An 18,474-nucleotide genomic window follows, 5' to 3' on the forward strand; every position below is an offset into this window, starting at 1 on the left:
TGAGTGCATTATCTTTAACATTATGCGTTGTTTCTGCATTTTGCTTTTGTATTGTGCTTTTTAGGCCACAGTTTTGACACACCCTAAAGTTTTGGCATACTCCAAGGTCACTGTCTTCTTGACCTTAGCCTAAAGCCAGTTTTGCTATAAGTACTTCCTTAAAACACTTTATTCGTTAAACAGATTTCACTGTTTTCTCATGCATAACAAAAGCTGAAATAATTTAATCAGAAATGAGAATGCGTATTCTAGAGAAGGATTCTCCCACCACGCCAGCTTAAATCACTTGAGACTTTCAAGAAGAGATTGGACTGCCATTTGTCAGAAACTGTGTAGGATCTCCTGCTTGGGCGGGGGGTTGGACTAGATGACCTACAAGGTCTCTTCCAACTCTGATTATTTGTTATCTGTTAAATTGTCCATCTTGATTATGTGGGGGGTTTTTTCTATAGAGTCCAGAGAGAAATATTCTCCCTAGGGGTTAAAAATTCAGAGAATGATAATGATAAACTAAAGAAATCTTTTTTTTTTAATGTAGGATTCTGCTGGAATTGTAAAATATTTTCCCCTTTATATATTAATGTTTTGTAGCAAAAAATATTCAGGTATAGGTTATAAAGCTGATTTGTTTGCTTTTCATTGCTTCCTTTGTAATGAGAAATTCCTCTAAGAATTGTAGAATAGAAAGCCAAGAGTACAAAACTAATAAATTAGAATCAGGGAAAGAAAGTTAGGTAAATGTCAATTTGTTTACAATAAAAGGCTTTATTTTTCTGGGTGAATTTTGTATTTGCAATTCAAAAGATCTCTTCCTTTCCCCCAATTATTCAAAGGAAATAGACTAACATTTTTTTCTTATGTTCTATGGCAAGGGTGGGATTCAAATTTTTCAAAAACCAGATCTGTGGGTGTGGCTTAGTTGGTGGGCGTGGCTTAGTGGTCATGTGCCTGGGTGGATATGGTTTGGTGGTCATGTTATTGGCTGGGTGTGGCCAACTCAATATCACTCACATTGAGGCACGCATCTCCTTGCCTGGCCTCTCATGACTGTGGGGATGCTGCAACAGTCGTAAGTGTGAAAAATGGTCATAAGTCCCTTTTTTCAGTGCCATTGTAAGTTTGAGTGGTCACTCCACACAAGCAAAGTACCAGCAAAGGAGGGGGAAAAAACTCCAGAGAAGTTCCTGAGACAGGAAATCTAGTCCTGCCAAGAATGTAATAAGGGTTAATGGCGAGGCAGTTTCTTGAAACAACACCAGAATGTTTCTTTCCTGCCTTCCTTACAGGATTAGGCCAGTAATTTCTTCTAACACTTGGTTCCTCCGAACTGCTTAGAATGTTAACAACCGGTTCTAGCTAATAGGTGCGAACTGGTAGAATCCCACCCCTGATCTACGGTCAATACTACTAACTACCTTGGGAAAATATACAAATTATATTTTGCTTCTGTTATTCAGCTACATTTCTCTCTTTCCTTTTAGATTCGCCCCTCTTTTATATTTCAAAATGGCACAGATGAGTTTTTCAAAGTAAGAGCCTTATTGAGTAACAAGTTCCTTTTTTGTAATATTTATTTAGAGCTCCGTCACATAGAATACTTGATGAATTCAGAATACACATCATTTTCTGTGATGTAAAAAGTGTTCAGTATAGACTTAATTCTATGTATTTTCAGTTTCGTTGGATTAGAAGTGATGGTGGCAACTATTTAAACTGCCTTGGTCAATGTTAGGTGTGAAATAGGGTAAAGTTGACTATGTAGGTTGAATCTTAAGAGCAAAAGCAAGGAGAACTAAGAAGAACTGTTTTAATGCAAAATATGTTTGTGAATGATGAGTGCAAGAATGTTTTCCATGCTCATTTTTCCATTTACCCTCATATGCCCAATAAGTTTCCTTTGCCAGAATATAGTATTGGAAACAAATTAGGTAAAAATAGAGAAAAAGAGGATAGGAGAATCTATCAATTCACTCTGCATGTCTTGTTTGTTCTCAAAAATTATTGCTCACATTATATATGACTGGAGCAGCTCTACTTTAAATATTATTCCCACAGATATTGAGTACCTTTCTGTCATTGATATTTGTATATCCAAACCATCTTTTTTAAAAAAAATTCTGTGAATTAAATGCCTTTGGAATTAACTGGTGTGTGATTTTCTTTTCTATCTCTTACAAAGTACCATGGGATGACAGGGCTAAAAGTAGATGAGGACAATCCTTTGTCTAGAGAAACCAAGATGGGATCTGTATCTCTAAGAAGCCAAAGAGAGCCAAGAAAAAATGCAGCTTCCTCCAAGCAAATGGAAGTTCTTCAAGCAGACTCCAGCAATCGGGTATGTTCCTGATGAATTTGCATTTCCAGTGGAGGAAGATGTCACCTTCCTGAATTAAAGATCCACAGCAGCTGTAGGCTGTCCAATGGTGATAGAGCCAGAGGAAGATAGGGTTCCGTCTCTCTGGTGAATTTTGAAACATTTTTAAAACCGGAAGTTTGACCATTTCACCTTTATTAGATGTGTATCATTCTTAATTGTTGTCATTAATTTATGACAACAATAAAAAGTAAAACTATACTTTTTTTGTGATGGAATCTGGTAAGCAAATGGATCCCCAGGAGGGAGGGGGTGCATTCAAAAAGAGCAATGGTGGGTATTCAGCCGGTTCACACCAGATCGGGTGAACCGGTAGCAAGGATTTGGCGTGGGTTGCCGAACCAGTAGTAAGTTCTGGCTTGGCCATACCCCCAGCCTGGTCGCCCAGTCACCACTGGCTCCCTTGCCCTGCCCGCCCGATGCTCGCTCACCCCGCCTGCCTGATGCTCGCCCTTAAAGGTATTTCTTTTGTTCCCTCTCGACAATCAGCTGTTCATATGATCAGCTGTGCCGGGATTCCCCTCGCTGAGGCCCAGGAAGGCAAAAAATAGAGGGAGGGGCTCAGCCCCCCCTCCATTTTTTGCCTTCCTGAGCCCCAGAGGAGCCTTCTGGGAGCAAAAACACCCCCTTAGAGGCTCTCTGAGACCAGGAAGGTCCCAAAACAGAGCTAGGGGGGTGCTGTGTGCTCGCTCCAGGTTCTGGTTTTTTGTTTTTTTTCTTTCTTATCCCCAGAGGAGCCTTCTGAGAGAAAAACCCTCCCTAGAGGCTCCTCTGAGGCCCAGAAGGTCCAAAAAGTGGAGGGGCTGCAAAAAAGCCAAAAAAGAAGAAGTCACATCTACCCAGTCACATGGTCACGCCCACCTAGCCATGTCCACCAAGCCACGCCCACAGAACCGGCCATAATATTTTTTTAAATCCCACCACTGACTAAGAGGCAACCCAGCCCAGATCTTACATGTGAAAGAAAGAGGGTGAAGACAGACCTTTCCTATCTGTTCACAGAGTATAGGGTATAAGCAGATGGTAGAGTACTCAATCTGTCTAGAGATGTGAAAACAATAAAGAACTTAGCTTGGAAGAATCACCATGCTTGGTTTGGGGGCCTGACGATATTGTATGCTTAATTCTGAAAGAGGTTTTAAAATGATGAATTTCCTCAATGATGTCACTGATGTAACACCCATCAATAAAAATAGGTAAACGTAATTTTAAAAATAAACAATGAACAATATAGAACGTTAATATCTCAAGTTTTTCTGTTTCAGAACACTCATTTATAACTGTTGTTTACTTCATAAAGGTCTTACTCATTTTCAGGTCGGCAGCCTTTCCTTTCCAAATAGATGCACACCAAATTTGAAGGGTCTCTTGTATTTTGAAGAAAATATACAGAAGATGTTTCTATGTAATGGTACCGCCTGGACATTATGGAACTACTCAAACAAAGTAGGGATCTCTTTTTCATGTGTGTGGTATTTTTTCTTTTAAATTCACCACTGGCAAAACATATATGTTTTACAACTGATAAGGAATACAGATGAGGATCGGAAGGAATCTGGTTATCCCTACGTCTGGAAAGAGAATACTTTGTACTTGGGGTGTTTTAACTTTTGAGAAATATAAAGCCAAATGTTATTGTAACAATTTGACCCCACATCCAACTTTGAAGGGGGAAAAATGTAAATGCACTCATTATCAGAATGCTTGAGAATGCAGGTAGTCCTCAATTTACAATGGTTTGTTTAGTGACCATTCAAAGTTACAACAGGACTGAAAAAAAATGACATTTGCAACCGTTGCAGCATCCCCCGTGGTCATTTGACCATATTCAGACACTTGGCAACTTGTTCATATTTATGACGGTTGCAGTGTCCTGGGGGCATGTGATCCCCTTTTGTGACCTTCTGATAAGCTAAGTCAATGGAGAAGTCAGATTCATTTAACAACGGAGTTACTAACTTATTAGCTGCAGTGATTCACTTCACGACTGTGGCAAGAAAGTTCCTAAAATGGGGCAAAATTCACTTAACAAATGTGTCCGCTAACAACAGAAATTGTTGGGCTCAATTGTGATCGTAAGTCAAGGAATAGCTGTACTGGAATTTATGGAAACATCGTTTGTGAATTGAAGGCCATTCATTGATACAATAAAAATATAACTCCAGGAAGATGTATGTCATGAGGGAGCACTTTTGACATGCTATAAAGATGATGCTCTAGCACAGGGGTGTCAAACTCTATTTCACTGAGGGCAACATCAGGGTTGTGTTTGACCCCGGAGGGCTGGGGTAGTGTGGTCAGGGTGGGCGTGACACGGGACTCATGTGAGGGCACCTGTGGTGGCCAAGTTCTAAGGCAGGACTTCCCCAAGACCCTCCCTCCCTCTCATTATATCCTTCTTTCTTTTCTTTTTCCTTCCCTTTTCCTTCTCCTTTCTTCTTCCTTCTCCTCTTTTCTTATTTTTCCTTCCTTGCTCTTTACCTATCTTTCCTTCTTTTTCTTTGTCTTTCCTCTTATTATTGTGGTTAGATAAATTGAATGTGCGTTACGAGAACAAGTAAAGGCAGAGTGATATCTTCAGTGACCGAGTTATGAGCATGCAGAATGCATACGTTATAATTTAAAAAACTCTTCCCCACATGGTACAATAATTAAGCTTTTGAGTGGTCCTGTATTCAGGAATTATTATTATTGCCAAGCAATAGGCAGTATTTATGTTTCATTTATAGCCAGATGCCATCAGAAATGCAATAGTAGCCAAATTCATAGTTTAGAACAGAAATGACCCAATTAACCAATATTTTATCTTTCCCAAGCCCAATTCTGAAAGGAGTCAATCACTTCCTTCGAGGTGGACAATTTAGCAAGTCATTCTGAACTTTTTAAAACATGCTTTATTCCAGGATATTAAAATGAAAACATGTCAGTCAGGATGGACCTATCATGATGGAAGATGCTACATCCTAATCACTCAGCCAAAAGCCACATGGGCAATTGCTGCCCAAACTTGCAAGAAACGGTAGGAACAAACTTATTTGTACCTAGCTTTATTTATTTATAAGACATTTATCCCACTTTTATTATTTCAATAGCAACTCAAGGCAGTGAACATACAGTATATAATACTCCTTCTTCTTCCTATTTTCTCCACAATAACAAACTGTTAGGCGCAGGGGTGGGATTCAAATTTTTTAGCAACTGGTTCTGTGGGCATGGCTTAGTTGGTGGGTGTGGCTTGGTGGTCATGTGACTGGGTGGATGTGGCCAACTCAACGTCACTCACATCAAGGGGCGCTTCTCCTCGCCTGGCCTCTCATGACAGTGGGGATGGTGCAACAGTCTTAATGTCAAAAATGGTTGTAAGTCCCTTTTTTCAGTGCCATTGTAACTTTGAATGGTCACTAAATGAACTGTTGTAAGTCAAGGATTATCTGTATAAAAATACAAAAAGCTGCTTTGCTTGCAAAAAGCTGCCCTAAATACCAATCATTAGATTAAAAATATCTGCAAGCCAGAGTTACAAATCAGGTAGGGTAACAGAGCAGCTTGAGGAATTGAAATAGTCAAAATGCAGTGATAACTATCAGCAGCCAACTCTTGCTCATAAGGTGAAACCCTTTAGCAGAGAGGTCATTTAAGCTCTCCAGAAAGAGCCCACCTAGGAAAAGCAATCGTTAGATCCATTTGCACCACTTAAAGACACCAGCTGGTCTCAACTCACCCCACAAGATATCCTAAGGCCGTGATGGCAAACCTATGGCACGCATGCCACAAGTGGCATGCAGAGCCATTTGTGCTAGCACGTGAGTCACAGACAAACTTACCTCACCGAGCATGCGCATGCCTCACAGTTGATTTTTTTCGGTTGATTAGAGGCCTTTGTTGGCCTCCCAAAGGCTTGGAAAAAGCCTCTGCAAGGTTTTTTCAGGCCCGTTTCATCACTTCCTGTAAACCAACTGAATTATAGGCCCATTTCACCACTTTCTGTAAACCAGCCAAAAAATCAGCTGTGAGGCACAGTGCAGGTAAGGGGGTGGCCGGGGGGGATTGCGCACATATGCGCAGGGAGTGTGGGGAGTGCGCAGGGAGCATGTGTGTACAGGGAGCATGTGTGCACAGGGAGCGTGGGGGTGCGCATTGCATTCTGGGTGCTGGTGAGTGAGTGTGTGCGCGCTAGCACACACAATTTTTGACACAGGAGCCCAAAAGGTTAGCCACCACTGTCCTAAGGAAATCATCCAGATTTAAGGAAAGGTCACATGCCCCCCAGAAAGGCAGTAAAAAAGTCAGTGCCAAACTTGCATCCTTCCTCTTGGAAGTACACCCCAAAAAGATGCTACCAGATACCACTAAAGCAGTGAAGGAAGAACCCCTCCCCAGATAGAAAAAGAAACCATGAGGCAGGAAAAAAATCAAACACAATAGAAATAATTAAATCACAACAGTAGCTGTTGCTTGTTAAACCAATAACCAGAACAAATAGACACAGGAACTAGCCAGATTTCTCAACCCAGTTTCTTTTCAGGAACAGAGATTAACCTTTTTCCTTCCAAACAAAGCTGAATAGGGGAAATTATCCTATCAATAAACACAGGATTAAACATCACCAAGGACAGAATTAAACTTCACCAGAAGCCACTTTTAGACCAAAACTCAGAAAGGATATGTAAACTCACATTTGAAAGTCAATCTTTCTAGCTAGCCAAGAAGTCTTGTTGAATGTCACTCATCTTGGTTCCTTGTTATTAAAATGGTTCTTTCCACAGCTCTGCTTCGTTAATCAATTATTTCTTCAAAGTGCTGTTCATTGCGTGCTGGCTGAAATATTTCCAGGGGAGTATTTCCTCCCAACAGCAGTATAAAAAGCTTAAAACAACCTTTCCCCTTTAAGAAAGCACCAGGAAAGGGGGAAAAAAAACCACCTTCGGAGACAGTAAGTCTAGACATACTGCCAAGAATGTAATAAGGGTTTAAAAAACAAACAAAAGGAGATTTCTTCTAACAACCAGTTTTCCGAACTGCTTAGAAAGTTAACAAGGGGTTCTATAGAATCGGTCAAAACCGGTATAATCCCACACCTGGTTAGGCAGATTGGGTTGAGAGAATGACTGGCTGAAGGTTACCCAGCTGGTTATTTATGGCTAAGGCAGGACTAGAACTCACAGTTGCCTGGCTTCTAGACTTTTCATAATGCCCAAAAGCAGTTTTCTGAGACAGCCGACTTTTTAAACTAACCATGGTTCAGCTCATCTCTTATGGAAGATAGAATAAAACAATGAGGCATTTAGCAGCAAGAAATTTCAGAAGTATGTCTGAATCATTCAGGTCTGGTTTGAACCAAAGCAGCTTCTTGAATGAGAAGCAAAATGTTTCCAAAGAAAAAACAAAAAAGTTTAGTTGCGTTTCGGAAAAAAATCTTTGGGTTTTCAGAAATATGTAAAATCTAAATCTTCCAGCTATTGTACTGGTAGAAATGTCCTCGGGAGACTAGCTCAATAAACTCAGTCTTATTAATGTATTTGACAGATAAGAAGAATCATTCCAGTTCAAATTAAATGAATTTATGATGAGACATTTTAAGGCGATAAACTTTTCCTATAGAAGAGGCATTTGTATACATATTACACACACATTGAAAGAGACACACTTATACATGCAACCAAACATATTTTTCTTTTTATGTAATTACTTACTGAAGAGTTGAAGAAACATAACCAAGCAAGAAAAAATACGTATTTTAATCACCTGACAGTATTAAGCCAACTTGTGCTGAATTTATGAAAAATAAGTTTGAAATAGTTAGAACATCTTTGTATATGATTAAGCCACCATACAGGTAATCATCACTTAATGACTGTTCAAAGTTACAATGGACTCCCCAAAAGATACCCGTGACCTGATTTTGAGGCTCCAATGGCCACATCCCTCCCTTCCCCAAAGACACATAATTGCATTTTGGGTCTTGGGCAACTGGTCCATCTGTACAGCTGTTTTCAGTGACCTATGATCACATGATTGTGATTTATTTTATTTTATTTTTTTGCTGATTTCTAAATGTTTTACTTACCTTTGGATAAAACAGATTTACTTAATGACCTCATCATCTGCTTAATGACTGCCACAGAAAAGGTTGTAAAATTGGGCACTGTACCATGGTGGCCTACTTAACCAGTGCAATGACTTATGGCTATAAGTCCAGGCTCAATTATGGTCATAAGTCAAGGACATGTTAAAATTTCAGCATGCTTAGATGAAATAAACAGTTTGCTGCTTATATATAAATGTATTTGTAGATAAAAAGGCATGCAGAAAATGCCTTTTCAAAAAGAATTCCTAAAGCTCTTATTAATGACTTGTCTATTGTTAAACTGCAAGTAATTAGTGCATTTATTATATCCTTATTATATCTTGATGAGTGAGTGGTGTGGGGGCCTAGGGGTGAAGATGCTCCCCTCCCACTCGGAAGGTTGAGAGTTCCATCCTAGGTAGCAACAGATGTTTCTCTCTCAGGGTGCAAAGAGAAAATATCTGCTGTGAACTCCACATAGGCATCAGGAAGGGGATCCAGCCAGTAAATGCTCAGCTCCATTCAGTCACCCCCAACTCTATCCTCGATTAAGGGATTACAGTGTTGTATAGAGAAAAAAAATATTGATGAGTAACAGTATGAGTATCTCCTATGATTTGTTTTTTTTTTTAATGTCTTATTTCTAGGTACTATGGCCATTTAGTAAGTGTGGCTTCCAAATCACACATGCGCTGGCTCTGGAACTTCAGTGGAAAAAGACCTTTTTGGATAGGTAAGGTATTCTTACAATTGTCTGAAATTTCCTTATGAAAGGTGCAGAATTCTACAATACAAGGAATCCACCCGAGCAAATCCTTTCCTTACAACCATTCATTTAGTGACCATTACAAAGTTACAAGTCCCAAAAAGGGACTTACAAATAGTCCATGCACTTATGACCATTGCAGCATCCCCATAATCATGGGATCAACTACCTTGCTTAGCAACAGAAATTCTGGTGTCAAAAGTCGAGGAATACCTTTAAGCATCCCTAACAGCAGGGGTGGGATTCTACAGGTTCTCACCTATTCTTTAGAACCGGTTGTTAACATTCTAAGCAGTTCAGAGAACTGGTTGTTAGAAGAAATTACTGGCCTAATCCTGTAAGGAAGGCAGGAAGGAAACATTCTGGTGTTGCTTACAGAAACTGCCTCGCCATTAACCCTTATTACATTCTTGGCAGGACTAGACTTCCTGTCTCAGGAACTTCTCTGGAATTTTTCCCCCCTCCTTTGCTGGTACTTTGCTTGTGTGGAGTGACCATTCAAAGTTACAATGGCACTGAAAAAATGACTTATGACCATTTTTCACACTTACGATTGTTGCAGCATCCCCACAGTCGTGAGAGGCCAGGCAAGGAGATGCATGCCTCAATGTGAGTGATGCTGAGTTGGCCACACCCAGCCAGTCACATGACCACCAAGCCATGCCCACCAACTAAGCCATGCCCACAGAACCAGTTGTTAAAAAGTTTGAATCCCACCCCTGCCTAACACAGGACCATCTCGCGTCCAGCAAAGGATAACACACTACCTCCATCTGTACCATTGTGGGATAACTCTTACCATTGGTGTTTTTTCCTGAAGTTCAAGGAAAATCCACTTCCCAGTGATTTAAATCCTTTATTTCTCTGGATCAGCTCTGAACAATTTTGCCCATCTACTAAATGAGGGCCCTGGAAAATGGATGTCACTTCTCCCGGCAGCCTTCTTTTTTCCAATCTAAAATATACCCAATACGCTAACCATTCTTCCTTTCAGGACTCTTTGTCATCTTGGGTGTTTTGCTTTGAATATACTCCAGTTTCCCAATATTATTCCAAAACTGCAGCATGCAGAATTTGGCACAGCATTCTAGGTGTGGTCTGACCAATGGACAATAAACCATGATGTCCCTTGATCGTGACTATAATTCTACTGATATAGCAACAAGGATTAACTATTATTCCATAATATTTTAGATTTCAATATTTTTGTTTGTGATACTGTACATGCAAGTACACTTATGATAAAACATTTCACAACCAATACTCTTAGCAGGGGTGGGATTCTACCAGTTCGCACCTATTCGCTAGAACCGGTTGTTACCATTCTAAGCAGTTCGGAGAACCGGTTGTTAGAAGAAATTACTGGCCTAATCCTGTAAGGAAGGCAGGAAGGAAACATTCTGGTGTTGCTTACAGAAACTGCCTCTCCCTTAACCCTTATTACATTGTTGGCAGGACTAGACTTCCAGTCTCAGGAACTTCTCTGGAGGTTATTTTCCCTCCTTTGCTTGCACTTTGCTTGTGTCGATGAACATTCAGTTACAATGGCACTGAAAAATGTGACTTATAACCATTTTTCACACTTGCGACTGTTGCAGCATCCCCACAGTCATGAGAGGCCAGGCGAGGAGATGCGTGCCTCAATGTGAGTGATATTTTGTTGGCCACGCCCAGCCAATAACATGACCACCAAGCCACGTCCACCCAGTCACATGACTACCAAGCCATGCGCACCAACTAACCCACTCCCACAGAACCGGTTGTTGAAAAATTTGAATGCTACCCCTGCCTCTTAGCCCACCTAAGTCTTCCTGAGAGGTTTGGAAATGTAAATTTCTGGCTGCTCAGTTTTCTAACTTACACTTCTGTCCTTGGGATACTTGATAATTTGACCACTCTTCCAACTACCTCCATATTCCCATCAACACTGACAGGGCAAACCACTGGTATATAAAATGAGAACAAACTCTTACTTCCTTCTGGCACTGATGATGTTACCTACTTTAGTAATGAAACATCTGCTGGAAAACAACTAATGATCACATACTTCTATTTTTTTGAGTTTTTCCTTTGTCTCCTAAAAAGTAATGGAAGAATGGTTCTTAGTTAGATGGTAGAAAGACAGCCAGAAATCAATAGATATAATCAGTTGCAGCAGTTGTGTGCTTACAGCAACTAAATCTTCAGACATTTTTCTAGTCTAAATACCAGCAGAATCTATTTTCACAACAAAATGTTATTTTCCATGGAACAAATTTATTCTGGAAGAGAGAAAAATCTGAAAATTCTTAGAAAATCTGTCATGTGGAAGATCAGATAGAGCTAATAAGACTTCATTAAAATGCTTCAATCACTTGTTCTCAGACTGTCTGTTTATACATGTAATGCATTCTAGGTTTGAATGATCAACGAAACCCAGGTCAGCTGACATGGAGCAACAGGGAACATGTTATTTTCACAAACTGGAGAAGAGGCCCACCTCGTCTTTCAAAGCAAAGGAGGAACTGCATTTTAGTACAACAGCAAGGAAAATGGCAAAGAAAAGACTGTCGGAAGGGCAAAGCGTACAGTTATATATGTTCCACAAAGTTGTGAACAAAATCGATAGTTCGATACCTACTTGGCCTTCTATGTGATAAAACGGTTTTATTTTCAGGCAGTTGGAAGTGTTGATGGAACTTATAAATGAACAGTTGCTTGGTCCATTTGCAAAAATTCCTATGTGAGAAAAGGGTTCAAATGTGATGCAAGATTTTGTTTTCTGCTTGCCATCCTATCTTCTCTTGCTCTCCTGTGTTTGTGGTACAATGGCTATGTGTCAAGAATCAAATGTATTTGTTCTAGAGTTCATTTCTGTCTCTTTCAAGAGATCCTATATATGAGGGTACTAAAAGGGCTAACTGGAAAGAGCTTTGAGTTGAGTATAGACATTATATCATGTGCTCCTCACCATCTTTCTTGGGTAGGACGTTTCATCCACCACAACTGTTATTTAAAAATTTAGGCAATATCCTGCTCTTCAACTTGGTCAAATGAGACTGATTGCAGATATATTGAACGCACACAAAAAAAGAACATTATGTCACTCCATAATGCCATGCCCATTTTATAATACCTGGATGTAAACTTCCAACAAATGTCAAACATTCCTTTAACAAAATTGCATCATATTATTCTGTGATAAATTTCTGTATTTGAGACAAATGTAGGAGCCATGGTGGTATAGTGGTTAGAATGCAGTATTGCAGGCTAACTCGGTCTACAATCAGGAGTTCAATCCTGACTGGCTCAAGGTTGATTCAGCCTTCCATCCTTCCAAGGTGAGTAAAATGAGGAGCCAGATTGTTGAGTAAACCACTCAGTGAATGCTGTAAAGCACTGCGGAATGTAAGTCTAAGTGCTATTGCTGAATGTCAAAGGAACTTTCCAATTCTCATGGTAACAAATTCAAATGTGTTCCCTTTAAAATAGACTATGAGTTATGAATATAAATTCTGAAGCATTGTAGGATTTCCCTGGCCATCTATGTTAGTTGATTTCCCAACAGAAGCCTATTAACTTTTGCTATCATCCCTGATCAGCTCTAAGCTTTGTTTGCATGTAAATTTTTCTGGCCTCTCTTTGATAGTTTCTTTTCCTTTCCTTTCTTAACATTGGAGGCCTTCTGAATGTCCATTCAACTTTTTGCAACTTTGTGATGTGTCGAGACTCCAGCCAACCTAGTCAGGAATTCTGGATGCTGCAGTCCAACACATTTTTAAGGTGCTAGACTGGGCCAGACAAATTTGAGAAGTTCTACACATTTCCCAATCCTCTTGTGTGGATGCTTGCTGGGAAGAATTGTCCTGCAAGTGGGAGGTAGAATTTGAAAACAAAATCCAATTGCACATAAAATATAGATAGGAAGAATATATGTAAAGTTCTTATAGACTGGAATGTGTTGTAGAATGTGCAAAGTACACTTGGTAATCTACCTGAGTTATTATAAAAGCCTGGAATTGAATAAATATTCTGACAAATTCTGAAAAGGGAAAAAGAGATGTACTAACAAATCATTTTTTTAAAAAACTCCCTGCAATTCACTGACATGTCAATAATCTTCTAATACACCCTTGTATGTAACAAGAAACTGCTTGTTGGAAAAATAATGTAATTTTTGGAAGTCCAATTTTACCTTGCATTATTCCATATTGATAAGTAGCTGAAATATTTATAAATATAACAATCGATTATGGGCACATAGTTTTCTCCCCTTTTTTAGTGGCACTAAAAATAGACACCCCACCCCCTGCATTGTGTATTTCGAGGGATAGAATGAATTTAGATAAAATAGTACCTTTACTGCTGTAGGTTTGGTTTTATTTGAACTTAAAAGGTGCCAATCTACTTTTGTACCTTAAATGGCATGTGTTGTGTGCTGTTTTCTACTGTAATATCTAAATTGAATGTATTAATAAAAATAGCATTGAAGATAGCTGAAACAGTATGCGTTTTTTTCCAGAAAAAAAAAATTGTGTTGATGAAAATATATTGCATCAACAGCTACACAGTGAAAACCTCAAACTACCCATAGAAAGGAAGGGAAGGCAATTTGCAACACAGGTGGTGTTTGTTCCTATTTCTGCCTGGTCTCCTCCCACACACCAAATGCACACGCACACCCCACATGTGGCTTTTCCAATATAGATTGTCCAGGTGCATGATTGCCATATTCAGTCACCCAAACAATTGCATGGAGTTGTTCTGTTTGCTTAAAAAGAAAGAAAGGGGAAGTTGGAGGGGGGGCACAGGTAGGGGGAATGAAAAGAAAGAAGGCTGAGGACACTTCAAGTCATCACCATTATTTTCCTCTGTAAATCAGTTTCAACATATTTACCACAGAGAACCAACAGAGTTCTCTGCCTTCAGTTTACAACAATGCTTTTACTTCCAGAACCCAGAAAATGCCTCCTTTCTGGGGCAGTGCAAGTCTCTTTTTGTTTTGCTACTTGATTGCTTTGGGCTGCAAGGAGGATACTGACTATCAGGAACTTATTTGCCTCTTTAATTCTGAAGATAACAGTTTCTTCGGCCATTACATCACCTCTATGCAATGGGACAGGAGTGACAGAGCAGTAAGCCTTATAGGATGTACACCAGATGTTTATTTGCAGGGATGAGAGTAGCAACATTTGTAAAACTCCTCTTCCTTTGTGTCCTGAGTCTCAATGCAGGTCTGTCTCCTTCCTCTCAGGATGGCTATTCAACAAAGAAAACAACAACTATGCAAATATGTATTATGGTGTTATATGTCTCCCAAAGATGTTTATTCATTTCAGTCTGCATCCAGCAAAGCCTTGTTGCAGCAACTTACAACATCCAGACAGAAATCTGTAACAAGGTCCGAGACAGACTCTTAAACAATGCAACAGCTTTCTTTGGACTCACTGCTTACCAAGATTGTTATTATCTCTGCTTCCATCCCTGTATGTTGTATGTGTCCATGAGAATAGAGGCAGTCTCTTCTTGCACCTAGCTGTTGAAAGAATATATATCATAATAAAATGAACCTTTTAAGGAGACTCTTTTCCCCTATGTGATATCTCAGATGGAAACATACATTTCCACTTTTAGAAAAACCAGCTGTGCTTTTTACTTGCCATTATAGAACGTGATACATGTTTTTTTTTTAAAGACTTAGGTTGTAGGTCAAGCAATTAGAGAGCTGAATGGCCAATGATGTTTTCAATGTTTTGAATCAAGAAGAGTTATGAAATGATGAACAATTATGCCATAATGTGGAAAGACATAGGATCCAATCCCTTCTGGTGAGGGTTATTGTGATTTCAGTTTGAACAGCAGTAACTTACAGCCAAACAATCTTTGAAAGTTCATATATGAAAACACTACTGAAGTCTATAAACATTCTGAATGCTGTTGATGCAGCATGAGTAAGATACTTTTATCAGTGCTGTTTTTTGCGTATAAACTATAATATAAAATCAACGTTCCCATTGTGCCCACCTAGCTGTTAACTGTGGCTTTTTAGAAAAATGGAATACAAATACTCTTCATTTTATTGAACCTTTGTGGCAAACCCATTTCTACAGAAATAGATAAATTTCTATGACTATGATACACATGGAGTACCATAGTAGTAGTACCAAGTAGTAGTACGAAGGGTAGATGTGGGCATTTTTCTTTTACACAGAGTGTAAAATGGTTGATGCAAACCAATGGGCACTTTTTTTTTTGAGTCATCCATGATTTACGAACAGTTCATGTACAAACAAGGTTGAGAATAATACCTACTTATCAGAAGGAAGACAATACTTAAAGTCTGCACTCTGGGGACCTCCATGCACTAATACTTTCCCCTTGAGCTCTGTACACATTCTGGATGCTGTTGACATAACATGAAAAGTATACTTTTTGCTTATAAACTGTAATGGTGATCTGAAAAGCACCCCTGCCATATAATTAACTATTGTAAAACTTAAAAAGACCTAACTTGCTTTTAAAGAGCCTTAAGTAATAAGTACAGGTTGAACTAGAACATTTCCAAAATCCTAAGGGTTTTAAAAATCTGAGCAGTGAGAAACTGGCTCATTATTTTAATTAGTATTTGCATTTTTCAAAAAGTATGTCCTCTATTAGTCTTTACACTGTGTAATGAAAAAAAAAACTAATTGGATCCATTCAACATGGCATATAACTTGACTAGCTGTCATCCAGCTGTTATTTTCAAATGATAAACTTTCATCTTACTAAGAAATAAAATTAAACTTTGTTGTAATGTAGACCTACAAACATAGTTTTCCCCGTGTTATTGTTTTGAATCCATAATGCTTTATGGTGACTTGGGGCCAAATGTATCAGGTAAGTTAATATGCATCTAAGAACTTGCCCACTAGCTAGACACAGCTAAACTTCTAATCCAAATATTCAGAGTGATTCCTACTGGAGAAAGCAGATGTAACTAGAAATGCAAACACGAAACACCCCCTCCCCCAGCAGGACAAGCTAACTTTATCTTTGTTAGAGGCTGAGGTTAATGAATGTTAATGGGTATCTCTGATTAGCCTTCCCCTCTTCCCCCCTCCCATGCTCCACAGCTGGAAATGAGTACTTTAGGCTTCCTTTATAAACGCAACCATCTTCCTACTGCCGTTTTTTTTTTCTGAGCAGAAGGGAATTGAAGGAGAAAGACAACCGCCAAGAATAATGCTTTTACTATTGTTTCAGATACTGTTGGTTTCATGGCTTGTAAAAGCAGAGCACAGAGAAGAAATGCAGCAGAAAAATTCCATACGTGAAATGCTCACCAAATATTTAGGGGAATTTGAAGGCGTTGTGAGGAAACCTGAGAGGCCAGTGGTATCGTTGGCAGAAATGAAAAGCAAACAAGACTTGCCACGAGGTCCTCGTTTTATGTTCCCAGATACAGTTAAGGAAGAAGTGGCTGATAATTTGGGAGGTTGGGCTTCTGCAAACATAACCCCATCCTCTATGTATCCAAAACACCTACCTTCTCGCCCACAGAACAAGAGAGATGCAGCAGCAGCCTTCAGAAAAGATGCCAAAAAATTCTGGGACCTTTTCAGATCAAAGTCCAAGTCAAGATCTGAAGAGGTGATCCTTCCAATCAAGATGTCTGAGATTTACCAGGAGGTTTGCAACAAGCTTCCTTTTTCTCAGGTAAAGTGACTGCCACAAATATAATACTTTCCTATATTTTATTTTAATTAGAAGTAGGCCCTAATATACTAAATCATTCAACCTTGGGAATAGCTCTGGGAGATAGCTATTTCCCCCCATTTTTAGAAGGAGAGCTAAAATAAAGGTGGTAAAAATTTACTCAGCTCCTAAGGTGAAAACAGAACATGGATTTTTAAAATACATATATTTGTGGGTATCTAGTAGCAAGTGGATTTTTACAGCTCAAACCTTGTAGCTAAATTGCAATGAAAATGGTTTGCTGGTGTTCTTAAATCAGTCTGATATCTGAAATAGTAAAAGCATAGAAAACCAGAATATTGACAGCTTTGGGCTGGAAATTTCTGTTACAGTAGACTTCAGGTTTGTTCTACTGAAATTGCAAAAAGCTGAAAACAGGTGTTTTGACTTGCATTCTGCTGGAGAGTATTTTCAGAAAATTCTTGGGCAATAACTTTGAGAAATTTGTAGAAATCTCTGTATATTTCAGAGAGATAGCAAACAGTTTTCCCTTTTAATGGCAAAGACAGTAGTTATGGTTTAGTATCTAAAACAATCCCCCCCATTTTATTACTGGTTTTATCCCTAAAGGTGGCAGGAATACGTTTGTTTTTATATTATTGGCAATTTTTATTCTACCATAGTACTATGGCAAGTACTTTAACAATGTGTTTCCTTTCAGAGCATTACACATGAAAATTGTGACAAAGTGGTGATACAAAACAACGTGTGCTTTGGGAAATGTAGCTCTTTCCACGTTCCTGGTGTTGATGATAGCATTTATAGCTTCTGTTCCATCTGCTTGCCTACCAAATTCTCCATGAAGCATCTGAAGATGAACTGCACCATGTTTAATTCAGTAAATAAGATGGTTATGATCGTTGAAGAATGCAAGTGTCAAGTTCAGAATATGGAAGAAATGGGACCAGGGTTTCTACACCCAGCTCTGCGTTCGAATGAGCCTTAGGACAAATGAACCTGTTGAAATGACTTGATTTTTCAAATGAATCTGTAGTTGCTAAGGGCCAAGAGTACTTGATAAAATCTTTTTTATAATAGTTTGCATCTGCCTTGCTAGCTCTGGTTAGTTTATATGAAACAGTACACTCCAAACATGATTGAAGCTTGATCATTCATTAGCAACAATTTTAATTGTCTTCATACATCTTTTTAGGGGTATATTTGAGTATGTTTTATGTACATTTTTAGAATAAAAGTATGATTCTGATAAATGTGGAAACAAGACACTAATAGTATTGTATTGTCACAATTATTGTATTGTAAATGTCACTATTGGAGTGACATTTAGTAGCAAGGCAAAGCAAAGCTTTTCCCTTCTGCACCATACCAGTAGTATTCAATGCATAATGTGAGTATTTATCATCCACAATAAAACTGGAATACTGTCTTTCTATATACTTTGAATAAAAATGTTTTTTTTTAATTTATGGACTGAAATTAATGATCTCTTTCACAGTATGTAAAACAACTTTAGCTTCAAGGCTTTTTAACACTTATTTTTCAAATTCACGGTTTTACTAAATCATATGCATTTTTCAATTTTGAAGCTTT

General features: G+C 38.8%; 2 protein-coding genes across 2 annotated transcripts in view; both read left to right on the forward strand.

Annotated features, from left to right (window-relative positions):
• FREM1 (FRAS1 related extracellular matrix 1) overlaps positions 1-12,207 on the forward strand; it is a 131,226-nt gene extending 119,019 nt beyond the window's left edge. The window contains exons 32-37 of the mRNA XM_087926602.1: positions 1,482-1,529; positions 2,180-2,335; positions 3,692-3,820; positions 5,278-5,393; positions 9,089-9,174; positions 11,603-12,207. Of these exons, the coding sequence (XP_087782728.1) occupies positions 1,482-1,529; positions 2,180-2,335; positions 3,692-3,820; positions 5,278-5,393; positions 9,089-9,174; positions 11,603-11,802 (735 nt within the window). The 3' untranslated portion in view covers positions 11,803-12,207. The remainder of the gene's footprint in view (positions 1-1,481; positions 1,530-2,179; positions 2,336-3,691; positions 3,821-5,277; positions 5,394-9,088; positions 9,175-11,602) is intronic.
• A 4,188-nt stretch (positions 12,208-16,395) lies between these two features.
• CER1 (cerberus 1, DAN family BMP antagonist) lies at positions 16,396-18,078 on the forward strand. The gene is made up of 2 exons (XM_026718403.2): positions 16,396-16,884; positions 17,585-18,078. Exons 1-2 carry the CDS (start codon positions 16,411-16,413, stop codon positions 17,867-17,869), a joined length of 759 nt encoding a protein of 252 aa, XP_026574188.1. The 5' UTR covers positions 16,396-16,410; the 3' UTR covers positions 17,870-18,078.
• Positions 18,079-18,474: the final 396 nt, after the last annotated feature.

The sequence above is a fragment of the Pseudonaja textilis genome, chromosome 2, assembly GCF_049901715.1.
Source record: "Pseudonaja textilis isolate UNSWEBS1 chromosome 2, rPseTex1.2, whole genome shotgun sequence".
In the NCBI taxonomy this organism is placed as follows: domain Eukaryota; kingdom Metazoa; phylum Chordata; class Lepidosauria; order Squamata; family Elapidae; genus Pseudonaja; species Pseudonaja textilis.

Coding starts and splice junctions, on each gene's coding strand:
- CER1 (XM_026718403.2), top strand. CDS start 16,411: ATGCTTTTACTATTGTTTCAGATACTGTTGGTTTCATGGCTTGTAAAA. Junction 16,885..17,584: donor ACAAGCTTCCTTTTTCTCAG/GTAAAGTGACTG, acceptor GTTTCCTTTCAG/AGCATTACACATGAAAATTG.